At 48.7% G+C, this 22728-nt stretch overlaps 1 protein-coding gene across 1 annotated transcript in view; it reads right to left on the reverse strand.

The window, feature by feature from the left end:
- Positions 1-18328, reverse strand: part of LOC144486541 (NACHT, LRR and PYD domains-containing protein 3-like) — a 108559-nt gene extending 90231 nt beyond the window's left edge. The window contains exon 1 of the mRNA XM_078204591.1: positions 18321-18328. Within this exon, the coding sequence (XP_078060717.1) occupies positions 18321-18328 (8 nt within the window). The remainder of the gene's footprint in view (positions 1-18320) is intronic.
- Between the last annotated feature and the right edge of the window lie 4400 nt (positions 18329-22728).

A 22728-nucleotide genomic window follows, 5' to 3' on the forward strand; every position in this document is an offset into this window, starting at 1 on the left:
CTGTCTCTGCATTTCTCTGTATCTGTCTCTGTCTCTGTGTGTCTCGATGCTAAGGGCCTAGTATTTCAGGCTCTGACCTGAACCCACAATCTCTCTGACTCTGAGCGAAGATGACTCCATTGAAGGTGTGAGGCCTCATCACTTTCTGTCTGGTTTAGTTTTGTAATGTTTACATGTTTAAACACTGAAACCTCTTGCCCTTGATAAGTTGGGAATATCACTGCGGTTTGAGAAAAGCAAACACTGATCCCGCACTAAACACCCCCCAACACAGGACTGAGCAGAGTGTGTGAAATGTGACTGGTGCGAATGTGGATTGTCTTTTAAAAGTGGGTGAGAAACACTTCATTTTCAAATCTTTACCCTGCTTCTGTAGCGTCTCAGATTCCACCTAATCTGCACATCTTTGGACTGTGGAAGGAAACCGGGGCACCCGCAGGAAACCCATGCAGACACAGGGAGAATGTGCAAACTCAATTCCCAACCGAGAATTGAATCCTGGTGCTGTGAGGCAGCAGTGCTAAACACTGTCCACCATGTCGCCCTATCCCATGTATTGGGACACGGTGAAAAGTATTGTTTCTTGCACGCTACACAGACAAAACATACCGTTCATAGAGTTCATTCGGGAGAAGGAGAGGAGAGCGTGCAGAATACAGTGTTGCAGTTACCGATAGGGTAGAGAGAAAGATCAGCTTAATGTATGGTAGGTCCACTCAAAAATTAACATTCTGACCAAATACTAAAGCTTTCCACAAAACAAGGCTCACAAATTCAACACCACTTTCCTTTGTCCCCTCTCCCATCATGCTGTGTTCGGAGTCTCTGATCGATGCTAAGGGCCTAGTATTTGAGGCTCTGAGCTGAACCCACAATCTGTCTGATTCTGAGGGAAGATTACTGCCACTCAGATACAGTTGGCTGCAGTATCCCCTTGAAATATATCTGTTGTGTAAAGAGTCACATGTTTTTTTCCCTGTGTCTGCTGTCCTTAAAGAACTATTGAATAATCTAAACATCCGCATTAATTATCACAGAACAAGGCCAACATGGGGGAATCGAGTATCGGGTTTAAAAGTTTATTTATTAGTGTCACAAGTAGGGTTACATTAACACTGCAATGAAGTTACTGTGGAAAATCGGTAGTCGCCATGCTCTGGCGCCTGTTTGGGCAACTTGGGGAGAATTTAGCATGGCTGATACACCTAACCAGCGCGTCTTTCGAACTGTGGGAGGAAACCGCAGCACCCGGTGGAAACCCACGCAGACACGGGGAGAATGTGCAAACTCCACACTGACAGTGACCCAAGCCAGGAATCAAACCCGGGTCCCTGGCGCTGTGAGGCAGCAGCGCTAACCACTGTGCCGCCCCTCATCGAAACATTGTGCAGTTGTGGAATGCACAGGATAGGAGGGATGTGATAGCACTGGAAAAGGTGCAGAGGAGATTCACCAGGATGTTGCCTGGCCTGGAGAGTTTTAGTTCATAGAATCATAGAATCCCGACAGTCCAGAATGAGGCCATTCGACCCATCAAATCTGCACAGACTCTTACCCAGGCTTACCCCGTAACCCCACGTATGTTCCCGCTAATCCCCCTAACCTATACATCGTGGGACCCTCAGGGCAATTTTGCATGGACAATGCACCCGGAGGAAACCCACGCAGACACGGGGAGAATGTGCAACTCCACACAGATAGTAACCCGAGGCCGGAATTGAACCCGGGTCCCTGGCGCTGTGAGGCGGCAGTGCTAACCACTGTGCTACCGTGCCGCCACTCGGACTGAAGAGATTTTATAGACTGAGGGTGTGATCTTACCACCTATTCACGCCACACTCCCGCTCAGCGAGGTCGGAGAATCTGGTGACCAGCCAAATCTCCTTTCACTGCAGTGGGATGGGAAAATCCTGCCGGCCTGAACGGTGATAAGAATCCACCCTGGGGTTGTTTTCCGTGGAGCAGAGGAGGCTGAGGGGGAACATGATGGAGATGGATAAGATTATGAGGGACATCGATAGAGTAGAGGGGAGAAAGCTTTCCCCTTGGTGGTGGGATCAATGACCAGGGGGTATAGATTTAGGGTAAGGGGCAGGAGGTTTACAGGGGATGTGAGGAAAACTTTTTTCACCCAGAGGGTGGTGGGAGTCTGGAACTCTCTGCCTGAAAGGGTGGTGGAGGCAGAGACCCTCAGAACGTTTAAGAAGTGCTTAGCTATGCATTTGCAATGCCAAGGCTTACCAGGCCGTGAGCCAAGTTGGGTGATTTGTCTTTGACCGGCACAGATGCAATGGGCCGAAGGGTCTTTTCTGTTCTCTCGACCTCCATTGCTAAAACACAACCTCACTGACCCAGCTTCTGGTCATCCATCCAAATCTCTCCCTCCACAGCTCGGGGACAAATCCTGCCGCGCAATCTTCCTTTGAAGTGGCTTTGGACATTTCATTCTCCATGAGGACTTGTCCGGACAGAGGCTGCTGTTGTTGTGTTTGTCTCAGTGTCAGCTCAGAAACATGGACAGCATGTTAGAAATGGCCGTCTCCCAGTGAGTGTGAGGACAGGGCAGGCTTTGAGCGAGGCCTGGGCCGCTCCCTGAAGGACACAGGGCCACCATTGTGCTTTTTGCTGACAAACAGAAAGCTTTCACCCCTCTCTCTCTCTCTCTCTCTCGTGTCTCATCTCACTCACATTCTGCCCCTTCCATTCACTCTGTGCTGCTTTCTGGAGGAGGCTGCCAGCTTTATCCGCCACAGAGCATCTGCCAACAAGAACATCAGATGAAACCTTCCATTCCCCAAGTCCCTCTTTCCTCTCTGCTCCTCGCTGTCTTTCCGGAGGAAATGGGATGGGAAGCTGATGGGAAAAGATTTGCAGGGCTCCAGGGACAAGGTGGAGCAGTGGGACTGGCTCGATTGCTCTAGCAGAGAGTCGACACCAGCTGAATGGGCTGAATGGCCTCCTTCATTCTGTGGCTATTCTATGGTTGACACACAATAGAGAGTCAATATCTTTTCCCAAAGGGGAGTCTAAAACTAGAGGGCATGGGTTTAAGGTGAGAGGGGAGAGATACAAAAGTGTCCAGAGGGGCAATCTTTTCACACAGAGAGTGATGAGCGTCTGGAACAAGCTACCAGAGGTAGTAGTAGAGAGGGGCACAATTTTATCTTTAAAAAAGCATTTAGACAGTTACATGGGTAAGATAGATGTAGAGGGATATGGGCCAAATGTGGGGAATTGGGACTAGCTTAGGGGTTAAAAGAAAAAGGGCAGCATGACAAGTTGGGCCAAAGGGCCTGTTTCCATGCTGTAAACATCTATGACACTATGACAACTTGTCATTTGGGTCCCAACTTCAAGTTTCTAGGTGTCCAGATCACCAACAACCTGTCCTGGTCCCCCCATGCCGACACTATAATTGAGAAAGCCCACCAACACGTCTACTTTCTCAGGAGGCTGTGGAAATTTGGCATGTCAGCTACGACTCTCACCAACTTCTACAGATGCACCATAGAAAGCATCCTTTCTGTGTCACGGCTTGGTCTGGTTTCTGCTCTGTCCAAGACTGCAAGAAATTACAAAAGGTCGTGAATGTAGCCCCGTCCATCACGCAGACGAGCCTCCCATTCATTGACTCTGTCTCCACTTCCCGCGGCCTTAGAAAAGCAGCCAGCATAATTAAGGACCTCATGCACACATTCTCTCTTCCACCTTCTTCCGTCAGGAAAAAGATACAAAGTCTGAGATCACGTACCAACCGACTCAAGAACTTCCCTGCTGCCCTCAGACTTTTGAATGGACCTGCTATTCAGGGGGGTTCGCCGGGAGCATAAAAAGCCGTCTGCACTATACAGCGGGCAGCGTCGGGAGCGGGCAGTGGAGTGAGTGGGAATCAGAGTGTGCACTGTAAGGGCTTTGGCTCACAGGGCTTAGGCTGAAAGGGCGAGGCAAGGCTAGTTATTTTTTATCCAACCCTATAAAGGATAAGGGCAGGTATGAGTGATCGGCCAGTTCAGTGCTTCCGATGTGGGATGTGGGAGTTCCTGCAAACACCTAGCTTCCCAGAGGTTCACATATGTGCCAGGTGCGTGGAACTGCAGCTCTTGAGGGACCGTGTCATGGAACTGGAGCTGCAGATCGCTGACCTTAGCCGAGTCAGGGAAAATGGGAGAAAAATTGACAGGAGTTATAGGCAACTAGTTACACCGGGGCATCGGGAGGAAGACACGTGGGTCACAGTTCGGAGGAGTAAAGGGCAGAAGGGTAAAGTACAAGGGAGGACTCCAGTGGTGGTCTCTCAAAATAGGAAGGGCTTGGTGACAGGTGTGAGAGGGGAGGGGAGTGAACAGTTAGAAGAGGCGTCACCTGTGGTTGTCCCACTCCAAAACAGGTATATTGTTTTGGATAGTGTGGAGGAGTGTGCCTCTCCAGGGGTAAGACACAGTGACCAGGTCACTGGCACACAGTCAGGCTCTGTGGCCCGGAAAGGGAAGAGAGGGGTTAGGAGAGCGATATGGTGGGGGATGCATCAGTTAGAGGCACAGACAGGCAATTCTGTGGGGGCGAACGGGACTCCAGGATGGTAGTCTGCCTACCTGGAGCTGGGGTCACGGATGTCTCCGAGCGGATAGGAGGCATATTAAAAGGGGAAGATAAAGAAACGGATGTCATTATACACATTGGTGGAAATGACGTAGATAGGAAGAGTAGGGGGGTCCTAAGAGAGCAATTCAGGGAGTTGGGAAGTAGGTTAAAAAGTAGGGTCACTAGGGTGGCCATCTCTGGGCTGCTCCCAATGCCTCGTGCCAGTGAGGCTAAGAACAGGGAGTTGGTTCAAATGAATGCCTGGCTAAAGGACTGGTCCAGGAGGGAGGGCTTTATTTTCATTAATCAATGGGAAGTTTTCAGGAGAGGATGGCACCTGTACAAGAGGGAGGGGTCACAACTAAGTTGGAAGGGCACAAATATCCTGGCTGGGAGCTTTGCTAGTGCAGTTCGGGGGGGTTTAAACTAGTATGGCAGGGGGGTGGGGATCAAACTATTAGGTCTATAAGTGTGGAGGCTGGGGACGAGCTTGGGGCTGGGACAAGGCTGGCAAAGAAGAAGAGCACTCTGGGGGAGGACGGCCTCACTGAGCCTGGCCGTCTGGAGTGTTTATACTTCAATGCAAGGAGCGTAGCAGGTAAAACAGACGAACTTGGGGCCTTAATGCGCACGAGGAATTTGGATGTGGTTGCGGTGACAGAGACTTGGTTGAAAGCGGGACAGGACTGGCAGCTGAATATTCCAGGGTACAAGTGTTTTAGGCGAGACAGAGGAGGGGCTAAAAGAGGTGGGGGAGTAGCGGTATTGGTTGGAGAGCATATTACAGCGGTGCAGAGGGAGGACAATTCGGAGGAGTCGTGTAGCGAGTCACTCTGGGTGGAGCTTAGAAACAGGAAAGGCGCAGTCACTATGTTGGGAGTGTACTACAGGCCCCCCAACAGCCCAAGGGAAGTGGAAGAATGGATATGTCAGGAGATACTGGATAGGTGCAGGAAATATAGGGTTGTTGTAGTGGGAGACTTCAATTTCCCTGGTATAGACTGGAAATCGCTGAGGGCAGGGACTCTGGATGGGGAGGAATTTGTAAAATGTGTACAGGAGGGTTCGTTGGAACAATAAGTGGACAGCCCGACTAGAGAGGGGGCTATACTGGACCTGGTACTGGGGAATGAGCCCGGTCAGGTCTTCAAAGTTTTGGTTGGGGAACATGTGGCAAATAGTGACCACAATTCTGTTAGCTTTAGGATAGTGATGGAAAAGGTTGAGTGGTGTCCCAAGCGTAAGCTGTTGGATTGGGGGAAGGCTAACTTTATTGGGATCAGGCAGAAATTGGCAGCTCTTGATTGGGAGAGGCTGTTTGAGGGTAAATCCACATCTGGTATGTGGGAGTCTTTTAAGGAACGGTTGTTAGGGCTACAGGACAAGCATGTGCCTGTAAAAAAGAAGGATAGGAAGGGTAGGATTAGAGAACCGTGGATAGCCAGGGAAATTGAGGGACTGGTCAAAAGGAAAAGAGAGGCGTATGTTAGGTCCAAGCAGCTAAAAACGGAGGGAGCTCTGGAGGAGTACAATGAAAGTAGGAAAGTACTCAAACGGGGAATTAGAAGAGCAAAAAGGCGTCACGAAATGTTCTTGGCAGACAGGATTAAGGAGAATGCCAAGGCATTTTATTCATATGTTCGGAACAAAAGGGTTGTTAGGGAAAAAATCGGACCTCTCAGGGACAAAAGTGGGGACTTATGCTTGGAGCCCAAAGAAGTAGGAGAGATCCTAAATGAATACTTTGCGTCGATATTCACAAAGGAGAGGGATGTGTTGACTGGGAGTGTCTCTGAGGGGAGTGTTGAACCGTTGGAGAAAATCTCCATTACAAAGGAGGAAGTGTTCGGTTTGTTAGAGAATATAAAGACTGACAAATCCCCAGGGCCTGATGGAATCTATCCAAGGCTGCTCAGGGAGAGGAGAGGTGAAATCGTTGGGCCTCTGACGCAAATCTTTGTCTCGTCACTGGACACAGGTGAGGTCCCAGAGGATTGGAGGATAGCCAATGTGGTCCCGTTATTTAAGAAGGGTAGGAAGGATAACCCGGGTAATTATAGGTCGGTGAGCTTGACGTCCGTGGTGGGGAAGTTGTTGGAGAAGATTCTTAGAGATAGGATGTATGCGCATTTAGAAAGGAATAAACTCATTAACGATAGTCAACATGGTTTTGTGAGAGGGAGGTCATGCCTCACTAACCTGGTGGTGTTTTTTGAAGAAGTGACCAAAATGGTTGACGAAGGAAGGGCCGTGGATGTTGTCTATATGGACTTTAGTAAAGCGTTTGACAAAGTCCCTCATGGTAGGCTAGTGAAAAAGGTTGGATCCCATGGGATAAAGGGGGAGGTGGCTGGATGGGTGGAGAACTGGCTTGGTCATAGAAGACAGAGGGTGGTAGTGGAAGGGTCTTTTTCCGGCTGGAGGCCTGTGACTAGTGGTGTACCGCAGGCCTCTGTATTGGGACCTCTGCTGTTTGTGATTTATATAAATGATCTGGAAGAAGGAGTAACTGGGGTGATCAGTAAGTTTGCGGACGACACAAAACTGGCAGGACTTGCAGATAGTGAGGAACATTGTCAGAGGCTACAGAAGGATATAGATAGGCTGGAAATTTGGGCAAGGAAATGGCAGATGGAGTTCAATCCTGATCAATGCGAAGTGATGCATTTTAGTGGGAATAATGTAGGGAGGAGCTACAAGATTAATGGAAGAACCATAAAGGGTGTAGAGACGCAGAGGGACCTGGGTGTGCAAGTCCACAGATTTTTGAAGGTGACGTCGCAGGTGGAGAAGGTGGTGAAGAAGGCATATGGCATGCTTGCCTTTATAGGACGGGGCATAAGTTGGGGTCTGATGTTGCAGATGTATCGAACGTTGGTTCGGCCGCATTTGGAATACTGCGTCCAGTTCTGGTCGCCACACTACCAGAAGGACGTGGAGGCTTTGGAGAGAGTACAGAGGAGGTTTACCAGGATGTTACCTGGTATGGAGGGGCTTGGTTATGAGGAGAGATTGGGGAAACTGGGGTTGTTCTCCTTGGAAAGACGGAGGATGAGGGGAGACTTAATAGAGGTGTATAAAATTATGAAAGGCATAGATAGGGTGAACGGTGGGAAGCTTTTCCCCGGGTCGGTGGTGACGTTCACGAGGGGTCATAGGTTCAAGGTGAAGGGGGGGAGGTTTAACACAGATATCAGAAGGACATATTTCACACAGAGGGTCGTGGGGGCCTGGAATGTGTTGCCGGGCAAGGTGGTGGAGGCGGACACACTGGGAACGTTTAAGACTTATCTAGACAGCTATATGAACGGAGTGGGATTGGAGGGATACAAAAGAGTGGTCTAGTTTGGACCAGGGAGCGGCGCGGGCTAATTGTTCCTTGTTTCTCGTTTCAAGGCTTCATTCTATGATCATCTTGCTGGTGCCAGTACAGTGCGAGACTGCGGATAGTTGGGAACCTGTCTCGGGGGCAGGGAATTCATATGGTGTTCGTGGAAGTGGAAATGACTAGGGTTGGGAAGCATTTTCTGATCAGGGCCATTGTGATCTCCTGGACTCGTTTCGATCGCCTCAGGGGGTCGGAGAGGTATTTCCCAGATTTTTTTTCCCCATATTGGCCCTGGGGTTTTCACTCTGGGTTTTCGCCTCTCCCTGGAGATCACATGGTCTGGAATGGGGGGGTGGGGGTGAGTTAATAGGTTGTGATGAACAAAGCATCGTAGCTGTGAGGGACAGCTCGGTGGATAGGATATTGGTATGTCGATAGGCTGGAAAATTGGGCGGGGATCCTGGATTCAGGATTCAATCCTGGACCGGGGAGCGGCGCGGGCTTGGAGGGCCGAATGGCCTGTTCCTGTGCTGTATTGTTCTTTGTTCTTTGTTCTTTTGTTCTTTGTTTAGGGCAGAGTTTACTGATACCAGGCCCAGATTGTAATAATTGAGAAAGGTTTAGGGCAGAGATTACTGATACAAGACCCATATTGTAATAATTGAGAGAGGTTTAGGGCAGAGATTACTGATACAAGTCCCATATTGTAATAACTGAGAGAGGTTTAGGGCAGAGCTTACTGATACAAGTCCCAGATTGTAATAACTGAGAGAGGTTTAGGGCAGAGATGACTGATACAAGGCCCAGATTGTAATAACTGAGAGAGGTTTAGGGCAGAGATTACTGATACAAGGCCCAGATTGTAATAACTGAGAGAGGTTTAGGGCAGAGATTACTGATACAAGGCCCAGATTGTAATAACTGAGAGAGGTTTAGGGCAGAGATTACTGATACAAGTCCCATATTGTAATAACTGAGAGAGGTTTAGGGCAGAGATTACTGATACAAGTCCCAGATTGAAATAACTGAGAGAGGTTTCGGGCAGAGATTACTGATACAAGGCCCAGATTGTAATAACTGAGAGAGGTTTAGGGCAGAGATTACTGATACAAGTCCCAAATTGTAATAACTGAGAGAGGTTTCGGGCAGAGATTACTGATACAAGTCCCAGATTGTAATAACTGAGAGATGTTTCGGGCAGAGATTACTGATACAAGTCCCAGATTTTAATAACTGAGAGAGGTTTAGGGCAGAGATTACTGATACAAGTCCCAGATTGTAATAACTGAGAGAGATTTAGGGCAGAGATTACTGATACAAGGCCCAGATTGTAATAACTGAGAGAGGTTTGGGGCAGTGATTACTGATACAAGTCCCAGATTGTAATAACTGAGAGAGATTTAGGGCAGAGATTACTGATACAAGTCCCAGATTGTAATAACTGAGAGTGGCTTAGGGCAGAGATTACTGATACAAGTCCCAGATTGTAATAACTGAGAGAGGTTTAGGGCAGAGATTACTGATACAAGTCCCAGATGCTGCACATCCTGGTTTGCCAATGACACAAAACATCAGACAGCATTGTAAGCAGCGTAGCTGCAAACATCACATTGCAAAGAGTTATTCATATTTTGTACATGGACATACTTGTGGAGAGGTTTCAGTGCAGGGAAATGTAATTTGACACAACTTAGATTTAAAAGGGATAGAACAACGTACTTTAATAAATGATGAAATGACAGAAACAGTGGAAGCTCCAAATGTCCAGATATTTCACAGCTGAATTCACACAATACACACAGCAATGGATCTGATATTGCAGAATTGTTGTAAATGTGGTTAATCTCAGTACGGAGGCTGTCTTCATGTTACAATGTTAATCTGATCACTCTCATCAAAACAGACTCAACATTTCTGTACAATGTGAGTGAATCATCAGCTCAAATAGTTCAGGTTCAGTGTTTAAAATAACCAGTCACTTTTCTGTGGCTGCTTTGGGAATGTCAGTGGAATGTAGTTTACAGTAAAGTGTGAACAATTGTATTGGGGAATAATTGGAAGCAGTTTCCATTGAGAGCTTCCTGCATTCTGGAAATGTGTGTGATCCATTCAGAGATAGGAAATGGACGGATGAATAAAGATGCAGTTTATTGTTAATTACATGAGATTGTCTGCCTTGAAGATTCACAAGTTCCATGTGCTGAGAGAAAGGAATGATTAAACAATGTCTATAATTCAAATCCTTCAGACAAGTGAAAAAGCAGGAGAACAACTGAATCCACAAACGCTGCCACAGACAGTATTCGAAGCTTCAACTCCATGTTTGAATGTGAAGGGCTGATTGAAATAAACAGGAGGCCACACTGGGATGCTGAGCAATTTGATTCCTGTTTTCCCTAAACTTCAAAATAAAAATCTGTGATGAAACATTCCTTGGACAGAGCAGAGGGAATTTTACTCTGTATTTAGCCCATTCCAGTATTTGTGTTGTGAACATTTGATGAACAGTGCAGATTAAACATTATTCTTAACCGCTGGAATTTAAGTTGGGGGCTGATTTAATCAAACATTGAAAATAATGAGGGAAAGGGAGAGGCTGATAAAGAACAAGTTTTTCTGCTGGCTGGGAACTCCAGGATTTGGGAATATTTGAATGTTAGCCTCAGTTTAGAATATTAGAATTGTAGAAATGGAAACATTGCCAGATGTGGTGTGGAGTTAGTTTGAAACAATCTTCTGCAAATGGCTATTGATGCTCAGTCACTTGTTATTATTTTAAACCTGGGGTTGATAGATTTTCCTTTTCCAAGGGGTTAAGAGACAGAGAGTTAGATCACAGATCAGCCAGGATCTTATTGAATATTGGAACAGGCTTTCAGGAAGATTGTTCCAGATTCTAAACACACTCTTGATGAAGTGCTTTTTCTCACTTCACTTCTGATCCATTTCCCCATCATTTAGAATCTGTGCCCTCTAGTTCCTGACCATCTCTTGAGAGGGAAGAGTTTCTCACTCTTTAACCTGTGGAAACCCCTTAGGATCTTGAATCTCTCTCTCAAGTCTCACCTCAGCCTTCTTTTCTCCAAGGAAAACAGTCCCAACCTCTCCAATCTACCGTCGTAGCTACGGATCTTATTCCCTGGAATCATTCTTGTGAATCTCCTCTGCACTCTCTCCAATGTCTTCACATCCCTCCTCAAGTACGGTGCCCAGAACTGGGCGCAGTCTCCAGATGAGGCTTAAGGAGTGTCTTATACAAGTTCAATATGAACTCCTTACTCTTGTCCTCAATTCCTCCATTAATAAAAGCTGGGATACCATATACTTCATTTACTGCTCTCTCAAAGTGCCCTGCCACCTTCACTGACGTATGTACATATTAGAATCATAGAATCCCTACAGTGCAGAAGGAGGCCATACAGCCCATCGAGCCTGCGCTAACAACATTCCCACCCAGGCCCAATCCCCGTGATGCAACGTATTTACCCTGGTAATACTGGCATGAATTGAGAAATGGTTAACGGACAGGAAACAGAGCTTAGGTACAAATGGGTCATTTTCAGGGTGCCAGGCTGTGACCAGCGGCTTATCACAAGGATCAGTACTCGGGAGCCCAGCTATTCACAATCCATATCATTGATTTGGACGTTTGGGATCAAATGTAATATTTCCGAGTTTGCAGATGACATGAAAGCAGGTGGAAGTGTGAGTTGTGAGGAGGATGTAGACTCTTCAAGGGGATGTGGGAGAGGCTGAATTAGTGGTGAAACCACACACGGAGTGTTGTGGACAGTTTTATCCTCTTACCGAAGGAAAGACATTCTTGTCCGAGAGGGACTTCAATGACATTTCACTGCATCAATTCCTGGGATGGAGGGATTGTCCTCTGAGGAAAGAAAATTGACTTTTACTTTATGCACTTGAGACGCATGAGAGGTGACCTCATTCAAACTAGGACAATTCTTACAGGGCTCAGCAGGGTCGAGTCATAGAGGTTTACAGCATGCAAACTTCGAGCACAGTCACACCTCTCTCTCCGATTCCCTCTGTCTCTCACTGTTTCTTTCTCTCTGCCTGTTTCTCTGCCTCTATCTCTGAACCTGTCCAGCCCCCTCTGTGTCTCTTTTGCTTTCCCCCCAGATCTATATATATATCCAATACCCCATCTCTGCCCAGGTCTCTCCTACTCTGGATAATCTGTCCTGATCTCTGCTCTGTTTCCACCGTCTGGGGATGAATGGGGATTAAAATGCTCTCTCTGATAAGTTTCTGTCTGACCGTTTCAAATAATGACGTGTTGTGGGCCACGTTTGCTATTTCTCAGTGATTTCCATGGGGAAATGGGGAGGGAAGCTCCTTCTGCAAAGCCAGATCTCTCTCTCACTGCAATGTGGCAGCAGCCAGATTCCAATATTTTATATTGGGAAAAAATCTATTCAAACACAACAGCCCAGATTCAGCCTCAGTCACACAGCCGCTGGTTACAAATCCCACCTTCTGGGAGGGTGTGAGTGAGGGTCTTTTCCCCAGAGACTGGGGAGCTGGGCTGTGAGTGCAGAGCAGAGGACCCCCCCCCTAACCCAGCCCCCCTCCAGTGTGTCTCCTCTCCCTGCCCCTCTGCCTTTGATCTCCCTCTGTTACCCTCCCTTTCTCTCTCTCCCTCCCTTTCTCTCTTTCCCTCCCTTTCTCTCTCCCTGTCTTTCTCTGTCTCTGTCCATCTCTCTCTCCCTCCCTGTCTCCCTCTCTCTCTCCCTCCCTGTCTCTCTCTTTCTCTCTCTCTCTGTCTTTCCCTCCCTGAAATTAAATGAACAACAATTCACATTGGTGTTTTCCTTCACATTTTATTGAAAGGTGAAATATAGACAGGAATGTCTGGGGAGAGAGAGAGGGGAGGGGTGCTGGGATTGGTAAGAACGCTGGAGAGACAGAGACAGGGAAATTCTATACCCACCCCCCATCCAAATAGAAATTCCTGGGAAAAGAGGGAGGAGAATCTGGAGTCACACAGCACAGAAACAGGCCATTCGGCCCACCAGCTCGATGCTGGCCATCAAATCCCAATCTATACTCCCCCCATTCCCCAGCGCTTGCTGCACAGCCTACGATGCCTCGGTGATTGAAGTGCTTGAATTTACCCGACCCCGTTTCCACTTTCTTTCCTTGAACCCACTTTGCGGTCCGTGAGCGAGATTTCGTTTCATAAAGTGTGGTCGCCTCACATGCTCCAGGGACCCGGGTTCAATTCCCAGCTCGGGTCACTGTGATCCTGTGTCTCTTCCCCCACCCCCTCACTGCACCCCCCACAAACCTCACCTCTTGCTGTCTTTTCCTGTTTTCCCCCTCACTCTCCCCCTCTTTCCCTCCCTCCATCTTTCTCTGTCTTTCTCTCTCTCTGTCTGTCCATCTCTCTCTCCTCCCTCCATCTTTCTCTGTCTTTCTCTCTCTCTCCCTCCCTCCATCTTTCTCTGTCGTTCTCTCTCTCTCTCTCTCACTCCCTCCATCTTTCTCTGTCTTTCTCTCTCTCTCTCTCTCTCACTCCCTCCATCTTTCTCTCTCTCTCTCTTCCGCTCCCTCCATCTTTCTCTCCCTCCCTGTCTTTCTCTCTCTCTCTCTTTCCACCCCTCCCTGTCTGTCTTTCTCTCTGTCTCTCCCCCTCCCTCCATCTTTCTCTGTCTCTCTCTCTCTCTCACTCACACTGTTTCTCTCTCTCTTTCTCCCTGCCTGTCTCTTTCTCTCCCTGTCTTTCCCCCTCTCTTTCTCTCTCTCTGTCTTTCCCCCTCTCTCTCTGTCTTTCCCCCTCTCTCTCCCTCTCTGCCTCTTTCTCTCTCCCCCTCTCTGTCTCTTTCTCTCCCCCTCTCTGTCTCTTTCTCCCTTTCTCGCTCTCTCCCTTTCTCTCTCTCCCCCCCACTCTGCCTCTTTCTCTCTCCCCCTCTCTGTCTCTCTCACACACTGTCTCTCTCTAATATGATTATGAAGTTGCATATATAAGGTTAAAGATGTGGTGTTTGACAAATGTAAATATTGAAAAGAAATGCTGAGAAAACCAAACCGAACCATCCAGCGTTGTGTCTTTAGAAAGCCTGTGTCTTTGTGCTGGGGATTTTAAACTGCAGAAAGCAGGGCTGCAGAAGACAACTTTACAACATTTGTGTCCAAAGCAGCAGCCAGAGTCCCAGCAGAGCAAAACAGGCTTTGAATTGGGTCAATGATTTTAAAACAAGCTCTCAAACACACACAACCAATTGCATTCAAATTGGGGCGTTGGTGACAGCCTCAAGCCACTCAAATTGCAGGAATACTGTGAGGAAATTCTGGGTATTTAAACCCGGGACAGGGGGAAATAACGGGGAGGGAGCGACCTTGCTGCCTCTTTAGATTGAAGGAGGGAGAGTCTGATACTGAATCCTGCAGTAATATATACAGCTTCATCACATCACCATCTAAATAGAAGCAGAAACCAACTCAGAAAGTATTCCAGACCCAAGCAGCAGAAGTAAGTTCACACTTCCAACAGACGCCTGGTATTATATTATTTGAGGGTGACTCTATTCTGTAATGATTTATTTCATTATTCCTGAGTGAGTCTTGTCATTGGAACAGCATTCTATTGGGGAGTTTATTCAGTTTGTTCATTGTTTTAATAAGGTTGTCACCCAGTCTAAATTAAAGACCTGTTAGTTGTTCCTGATGGAGAGAGTGTCAGATCTTGCTTTAATTTACCAATTGCTGCCACAGTCCAAAGCTGTGTGGGTTGGGTGGATTGGCCATGTTAAATTGACCCTAGAGTCAGGGGGATTAGCAGGTTAAAAGTGTAGGGTCATGGGAATAGGGCCTGGTTGGGATTGTGGTCGGTACAGACTAGATGGGCCGAATGGCCTCCTTCTGCACTGTAGGGATTGAATGACGAAAACCAGTAGCTTCCTCCTGTCTCACACACACTTACTTAAGATTACGAGGCAAGGTGTATCCCTTTAGGGGTTACAAAATAGCGCAGAGGGAAACATCACCTCAGCGTGGTAACAATATTTACAATCCCACAATCACACATCCACCCTCCCTTAGTCAATGAATGAATGATTCAAATTACAATGAAGGTAATTCTGCACAGCAAGATCCCACTGCCAGTCCCACGATGGAGGAGGACACCCCCAGACTCTGTGTCTCTTTCCCCCTGCCCCTCCTGAGACCCTCTCACACAGCCCCCCCCCCACACCCTCTCTGTTTAGCTCTCCCTCCATTTCTCTATCTCTCTCTCTGCCTCCTCCGCCTCCCCAACCCTTCTCCTTCTCCTCAATCTTTCCTGTTTAAAGTTCTGCTCATGGGTCACAGTGCGAGGAATAGGGAGCCAGACCCACCTGTGTGCACAGCAAGATCCCACACACACACAACCTGGTGAGGGCCGGATTAAATAAATGCTGTGGGTGAGGACTGCAGGAGAGTGTGGGGGAAATGGGATCCACTCCTCTCTCTCTCTTCCCAAATTAAATTGACAACAATTCACATTGTTTTCTTTAACCTTTTATTGAAAGATGAAATATAGACAGGAATGTCTGGGGAGAGAGAGAGGGGAGGGGTGCTGGGATTGGTAAGAACGCTGGAGAGACAGAGACAGGGAAATTCTATACCCCCCCCAGAAACAGGCCCTTCGGCCCACCAGCTCGATGCTGGCCATCAAATCCCAATCTATCCTCCTCCCATTCCCCAGCACTTTCTCCAGAGCCTACGATGCCTCGGCGATTAAAGTGCTTGAATTTACCCGACCCCTTTTCAAGCTTTTTCCTTGAACCCACTTTGCGGTCCCTGAGCCAGATTTTGTTTAATAAAGTGTGGTCGCTGTTGCAGTGCGGGCAAAGGCCACAGGCCCAGTGTGTGCACAGCAAGATCCCACAGCAGCAGCAGCAATGTGAACCTGAATCAGATGGGACACAGTCCTCCCCCCAAACCCCACCCCCCCCCCCCCCCCACTCTCTCAACTGCTGTGACCCCCCTTCCCCACTCACTACCCTGTGTGTGTGTGTGTGTCTGCATTATCCCAAATCTCCAGAAAGGCTGGAAATCCCTCTTAAAAGTAACCCTTTTTAAAACTAAAATCACTGTGGTGCACAGCAAGATCCCACAAAGTGCAGTCAGCTGTGTTGAGCGTTTTTTAATTTGGGAATTGTTTATACAGAGTGAGGGAGCCAGAGAGGGGCTGAGACAGTGAAATCCCTCTCTCAGGACCTTCAGAATTCAACTGGAGACCCTGTCCCTCACTGAAACTCCCCTCCCTCTAACAGCCTGTGTCTCTCCCCCTGCATCTAACCCACAACTCCAGCTGTTTCCATCCCTCCCTCTTCCTCTCTCTCCCTGCCTCTCTGTCTCCATCTGTTTCTGCTCGAGAAGAGACAGGGAGAGAGAGAACAGGGAGAGAGAGAGACGGGAAGAGACAGAGATAAAGCGAGAGAGACAGATATTTGATAATTAATTGTGTATGGTCGCATTATTGAGTGTGGTTTAATTTGGTGATTTTTTTATACAGAGAGGCAGAGAGAGGTGAAGACAGTGACATTCTCCCTCTGGCACCCTCGCAAGTTCAAAGACACAAAAGCTGCAGACACTCACACACACAAACTGGGTTTGGTAAGTTTCCCAATCTCTGCAGCTTCACATGTGGCCCAGGGTTTGAATTGAAATTTAAAAGCAGCTTGGAGACACTGCAGGATTTTTGAGTTGAGTTTCTCCCCCCCTCACCCTGTAAATATAAAATAGAAATTCCTGGATTACAATATTCCCTTGGACAGAGCAGAGGGAATGTGTGAGTGGTGTGTGTGTGTCTGAGACCGAGGCTGGATTTGGGAATATCTGCCTGCTGAAGAGGGTCAGTGAAACCATCCTGGCTTAATATCTCATCGCTAAAGAGTCACAGAGAGAGATATCTGATCAATAAATGTGTTACTGAACCCACTCTGGATGCTCCCTCTATCTCTGTCTCTCTCACTAACTTCATTGCAGTGTTAATGTAAGCCTTGTGACACGAGTAAATAAACTTTAAATCTTTCAACTTTAAAAACTCTCTCTTTCTGTCTCTCTCAGTAAGTGCAGCGTTAATGTGAGCCTTACTTGTAACAGGAATAAACAAACTTTAAACATCCTCTCTGTCTCTTTATCTCTCTGTCTCTTTCTGTCTCTTTATCTATGTCTCTGTCTCTGTGTGTCTCTGCCTCTCTCTGTCTCTCTCAGTAACTTCATTGCAGTGTTAATGTAAGTCTTACTTGTGACACTAATAATCAAACTTTAAAACCTTCAACTTTAAAAACTCTGTCTATGTGTCTCTGTCTCAATTCAGACACTAGTTCAGTGCCAGGTTGAGAGGGGGTCAGTATTGAGCAGAATGGGAGGCAGTTTGATACAAAGTTTGCAGAAACTGCAGCGAGTGTTTGTAAACATGTTGGGTTTGTGGAAAGGTCAGTGTGTAAGACCATAAGACCATAAGACATAGGAGCGGAAGTAAGGCCATTCGGCCCATCGAGTCCACTCCACCATTCAATCATGGTTGATTTCAACTCCATTTACCCGCTCTCTCCCCATAGCCCTTAATTCCTCGAGAAATCAAGAATTTATCAATTTCTGTCTTGAAGACACTCAACGTCTCGGCCTCCACAGCCCTCTGTGGCAATGAATTCCACAGACCCACCACTCTCTGGCTGAAGAAATTTCTCCTCATCTCTGTTCTAAAGTGACTCCCTTTTATTCTAAGGCTGTGCCCCCGCGTCCTAGTCTCCCCTGTTAATGGAAACAACTTCCCTACGTCCATCCTATCTAAGCCGTTCATTATCTTGTAAGTTTCTATCAGATCTCCCCTCAACCTCCTAAACTCCAATGAATATAATCCCACGATCCTCAGGCGTTCATCGTATGTCAGGCCTACCATTCCTGGGATCATCCGTGTGAATCTCCGCTGGACCCGCTCCAGTGCCAGTATGTCCTTCCTGAGGTGTGGGGCCCAAAATTGCTCACAGTACTCCAAATGGGGCCTAACCAGTGCTTTATAAAGCCTCAGAAGTACATCCCTGCTTTTGTATTCCAAGCCTCTTGAGATAAATGACAACATTACATTTGCTTTCTTAATTACGGACTCAACCTGCAAGTTTACCTTTAGAGAATCCTGGACTAGGACTCCCAAGTCCCTTTGCACTTTAGCATTATGAATTTTGTCACCGTTTAGAAAATAGTCCATGCCTCTATTCTTTTTTCCAAAGTGTACGACCTCGCACTTGCCCACGTTGAATTTCATCAGCCACTTCTTGGACCACTCTCCTAAACTGTCTAAATCTTTCTGCAGCCTCCCCACCTCCTCAATACTACCTGTGTAACAAGCTGAGGGAAGGTGTTTCCACTTCACATGTGGCTACTTTTTGGCAATGGGAGTTACCTTTGCATCTCCAGGGAGCTCTAAAGCCTCATGGCTTTCTGCCTACCTCTGTTTGAACAGTTTAATATGTTTCAGCACTGTGACCTCTGGCCCTTGTTGGGAATATCAGTCTCCCAGAATACCAGTATACCTGACTGCCCACCTCCCCCCCCGCTCGCCACCCCCAGCCCCCAACTCTGTGTGTGTGTTGTCCCAAGTCTGGAGACTTCCCCACAGTCCCCTGAAAGGTTTAAACTGCCTCTGAGAATGTCCCACAAGAGGAAGCATCCGCTCCACGTCTACTTTATCCACACCTTTTATCATCTTGTCAATTTGATCTCTCATTCTTCTAAATTCCAGTATGTTTCCAGTGTGCAAGGCATTGGAGAGACCACCTCTGGAGTATTGTGTACAATACTTGATTCCTTATATATAGAAAGATGGTAATGTGTTAGAAAACTGCCCCAGGCAACTGTGAATTCCTCCAACTGGTATTTAATTAGACTTGAATTGATTTATTTTAAAACGGTTTATTTTAAACATATTGAGACCGGCCTGAAAGTGGTAGACTGGGGACTATCACACAAATGCTCTCAATCTGATGGTGTGGTGGTATTGTCACTGGACTGGGAGCCCAGAGTCCGAGGGTAATGCACTGGGCAGCCAGCTTCCAATCACACCACAGCAAATAGTGAAATCTCAATTCAATAAAAATCTGTCATTAAAGGCCTGGTGATGGCCATGAAACCATTGCCGTTAAAACCCATTTGGTTCACCGATGCCCTTTAGAGAAGGAATTTATCCGACTCCAGAATAAGACCAGAGGATGCTGGAAAATCTCAGCAGGTCTGGTAGTCCCTGTAAGTCTTTCATGTGAATCCAGGTCCACACGATGTGGTTGACTCTGGAATGGCCCAGCAAGCAAGCCGCTCAGTTCAAGGGCAGTTAGGGATAGACCACAAGCAAGGAACTGGGAACAATCTGCACAAAATATTGGCCAGTTATTTTCAGTCTGGAAATGTAAAGCTGCCGTTTCGCTCTCAGTCAGGAACAGATCCCAGTTTTACACCAATCTCTGATTTAACAGCACATTGGAGAGCTGGTGCAGACACGATGGGCCAAATGGCCTCCTCCTGCACCAACACTATTCTGTGAAATCTTAGAAAACAGGGAAATGCTGGGATTAAACTCAGCAGGTTCGGCAGCATCTGTGCAGAGAGAGAGAGAAACAGAGTTAACATTTCAGCTCTGTGACCTTTCCTGTGAACTGGGGAAAGTTAGAAATGTAACAGGTTTGGAGAAAGCGGCGGGTGGGACAAGGACGAAAGGAAGGTCTGTGAGAGGGTGGAAGACAGGAGAGATTGAATGAGAGAAAAGTGAACCCCCCCCCCCCCCAGAGCCAAACTCCCTCAGAGGCTCCCACACTGCATTCCAACAAACTGAACTGGATTGGACTGAATGGGAAGTCATGGGAATGTAACCCTCACTGACTTCATGGATCAAGTACATTTCTGGATGGAAATTAGCTGCATCGACTCCAGCCTGGTTGTTGGTGTGAAACAGGAGCTGATGTCTATCTGTGTGTGTGAGTCCCTGCCTGCAGCTCCCAGAGAGTTTAAAATCCTGCATCTGTCTCTCTGCAGAGCTGCTGGTTAAAGACACATTTACAGCATTTATCAGACAGAAACTTCACTCTCATTCTCTCCCTCCCCTCCCCCAGCCAGTGCTTCTGTTAAAAAAGGCTAAACGCTTTATTTTGCAGCTCTGATCAGTGGTGAATCATTCACCATGAAGCACAGGGCACACACACACACTCACACACCCGGACACACAGCATTGTAAATCAGAAGTGGGATTTGTAAACGCAGCAACAAAGAACTTTGCAAGATATTGTTTCAGTTCAGGCAACTTAAGGAAAAGTGAACTTTGCAAGAATCAGCAAAGGGTGCAAACCTGTAGCGGATGGAGTCCTGGATGAACAAGTTGTACAATCCACATTCAGACCTGGCCTCTCTCTCTCTCCCTGGCAGTGCAGGGCTGCTGGTTCATTTAAATCCATCTTCTCTCAGCTCCCAGTGCTGGTGATGTGAAGCTGGGAGTGGGGGGGGAGGGAGAGCCATGGGATGAACCATTTGCCTGGTGCTCACTAACCCCCACACACACACACACACCCCCACACACTCAGAGACAGGTTGGTGTTGGACTGGGCCAGGTAGGGGGAGGTGTGTTCAGGTGAGGTGTAGGAGCTGTGGTTGGATGAGGATTGATTGGGGAGGTGTGGGACTCAGTGAGGTTATAAAAAGGCTGGCGATGCATTGTCCTGTCTCTCTCTCCACGTGGGTTGGTAAGTATCAGGTAAGCTGTGTCTTTGTGAGTGAGTGAGTCAGTGTGTGCTTGCATGGAGTTCCAGCTCTGATATTGTAACCCGCCTTTTCCCAGCACAAAGCCCCTGTTCCTGGATCTCTCTCCCCACCATGGGAGAGGGGATGGAAGGAGTTGGAGAGATCACCGAGGGAAAACATGTGCGATGGTGAGTATGAACCTCTTCACTTTCTGTCTGCACCTTTCCCGCCTCAGCCCTGCTTTTCTCTCTGTTTGCAGCCTCCTCTCAATCTCCCTCTCCATCTTTCTCTCTCTCAATCTTTCTCTCTCTCAATCTCTCTGTCTTTCTATCTCAATCTTTCTCTCTCTAAATCTTTCTCTCTCTAAATCTTTCTCTCAATCTCTCTCTCTGTGTCTTTCTCTCTCTCTGTTTCTCTCTGTCTCTCTATCTCAATCTTTCTCTCTCTGTCTTTCTCTCTCTCTCCCTTTCTCTCCCTTTCTCTCTGTCTCTCTCTCTCTCTGTCTCTCTCTCTCTGTCTGTCTCTCTCTCTGTCTCTCTCTCTCTCTCTCTGTCTCTCTCTCTCTCTGTCTCTCTCTCTGTCTCTCTCTCTGTCTCTCTCTCTGTCTCTCTCTCTGTCTCTCTCTCTCTGTCTCTGTCTCTCTGTCTCTGTCTCTCTGTCTCTGTCTCTCTGTCTCTGTCTCTCTCTCTCTGTCTCTGTCTCTCTGTCTCTGTCTCTGTCTCTCTGTCTCTGTCTCTCTCTCTCTGTCTCTCTCTCTCTGTCTGTCTTTCTCTCTGTCTCAATCTCCCCCCCCCTGGGTTTTCCCCCCCCCCCTTGGTTTTGCCCCCCCCTGGGTTTTGCCCCCCCCCTGGGTTTTGCCCCCCCCCCCTGGGTTTTGCCCCCCCCCCTGGGTTTTGCCCCCCCCCCTGGGTTTTGCCCCCCCCCCTGGGTTTTGCCCCCCCCCTGGGTTTTGCCCCCCCCCCTGGGTTTTGCCCCCCCCCCTGGGTTTTGCCCCCCCCCCCTGGGTTTTGCCCCCCCCCCCTGGGTTTTGCCCCCCCCCCTGGGTTTTGCCCCCCCCCCCTGGGTTTTGCCCCCCCCCCTGGGTTTTGCCCCCCCCCTGGGTTTTGCCCCCCCCCCTGGGTTTTGCCCCCCCCCTGGGTTTTGCCCCCCCCCCTGGGTTTTGCCCCCCCCCCTGGGTTTTGCCCCCCCCCCGGCATTGCCCCCCCCCCGGCATTGCCCCCCCCCCGGCATTGCCCCCCCCCCCGGCATTGCCCCCCCCCCGATTGCCCCCCCCGATTGCCCGCCCCCCCGATTGCCCGCCCCCCCGATTGCCCGCCCCCCCGATTGCCCGCCCCCCGATTGCCCGCCCCCCGATTGCCCACCCCCGATTGCCCGCCCCCCCGATTGCCCGCCCCCCCGATTGCCCGCCCCCCCGATTGCCCGCCCCCGATTGCCCGCCCCCGATTGCCCGCCCCCGAATTGCCCCGCCCCCGAATTGCCCGCCCCCGAATTGCCCCGCCCCCGAATTGCCCCGCCCCCGAATTGCCCCGCCCCCGAATCCCACTCTAATCACCCCCCCACTCACTCTCTCTCAGGAACTCACCGCCAAAGCCCTCTGAGCCACTCCCAATCCTTCTCAACCCGCTGCCCTCAATCTCCACTAATTCCCCCCCAAAACTCCCCTTTCCCCCACCTGATTCCCTGTCCCTCTGCCCGATCTGCTTCAATCCGACTCTGTATGCACCCCCTCCCCCCGCTCAATCTCTCTGACACCCACTGCCAATCTGACTCTCAGCCCCCTGAATCCTCCAAGTTCCTGCCCCAAATCCTCAGCCCCCCCCCAAAGGCTCCCTTTGCCCCCCCTGCCAAAATCAAGCCACCCAATCCTTCCTCAGTCCTCCCCACCCCTGAATCCCTCTGAGTCACCCCCCCGCTCCGAATCGCTCGACACCCCCCCCAATTCTAACCCTGATGCAAGGCCCCACCCTAAATCCCTCTCTGAATTTCCCCCCTCCCAAATCCCTATAAATCCACCCCGCCCTCAATCCCTTTCCCTCCACCCCGACTCGCCCCCCCGCCATCTCCCTCTGACTCCCTACCCCATCCAG

The sequence above is a fragment of the Mustelus asterias genome, unplaced genomic scaffold, assembly GCF_964213995.1.
Source record: "Mustelus asterias unplaced genomic scaffold, sMusAst1.hap1.1 HAP1_SCAFFOLD_386, whole genome shotgun sequence".
Classification (NCBI taxonomy): Eukaryota; Metazoa; Chordata; class Chondrichthyes; order Carcharhiniformes; family Triakidae; genus Mustelus; species Mustelus asterias.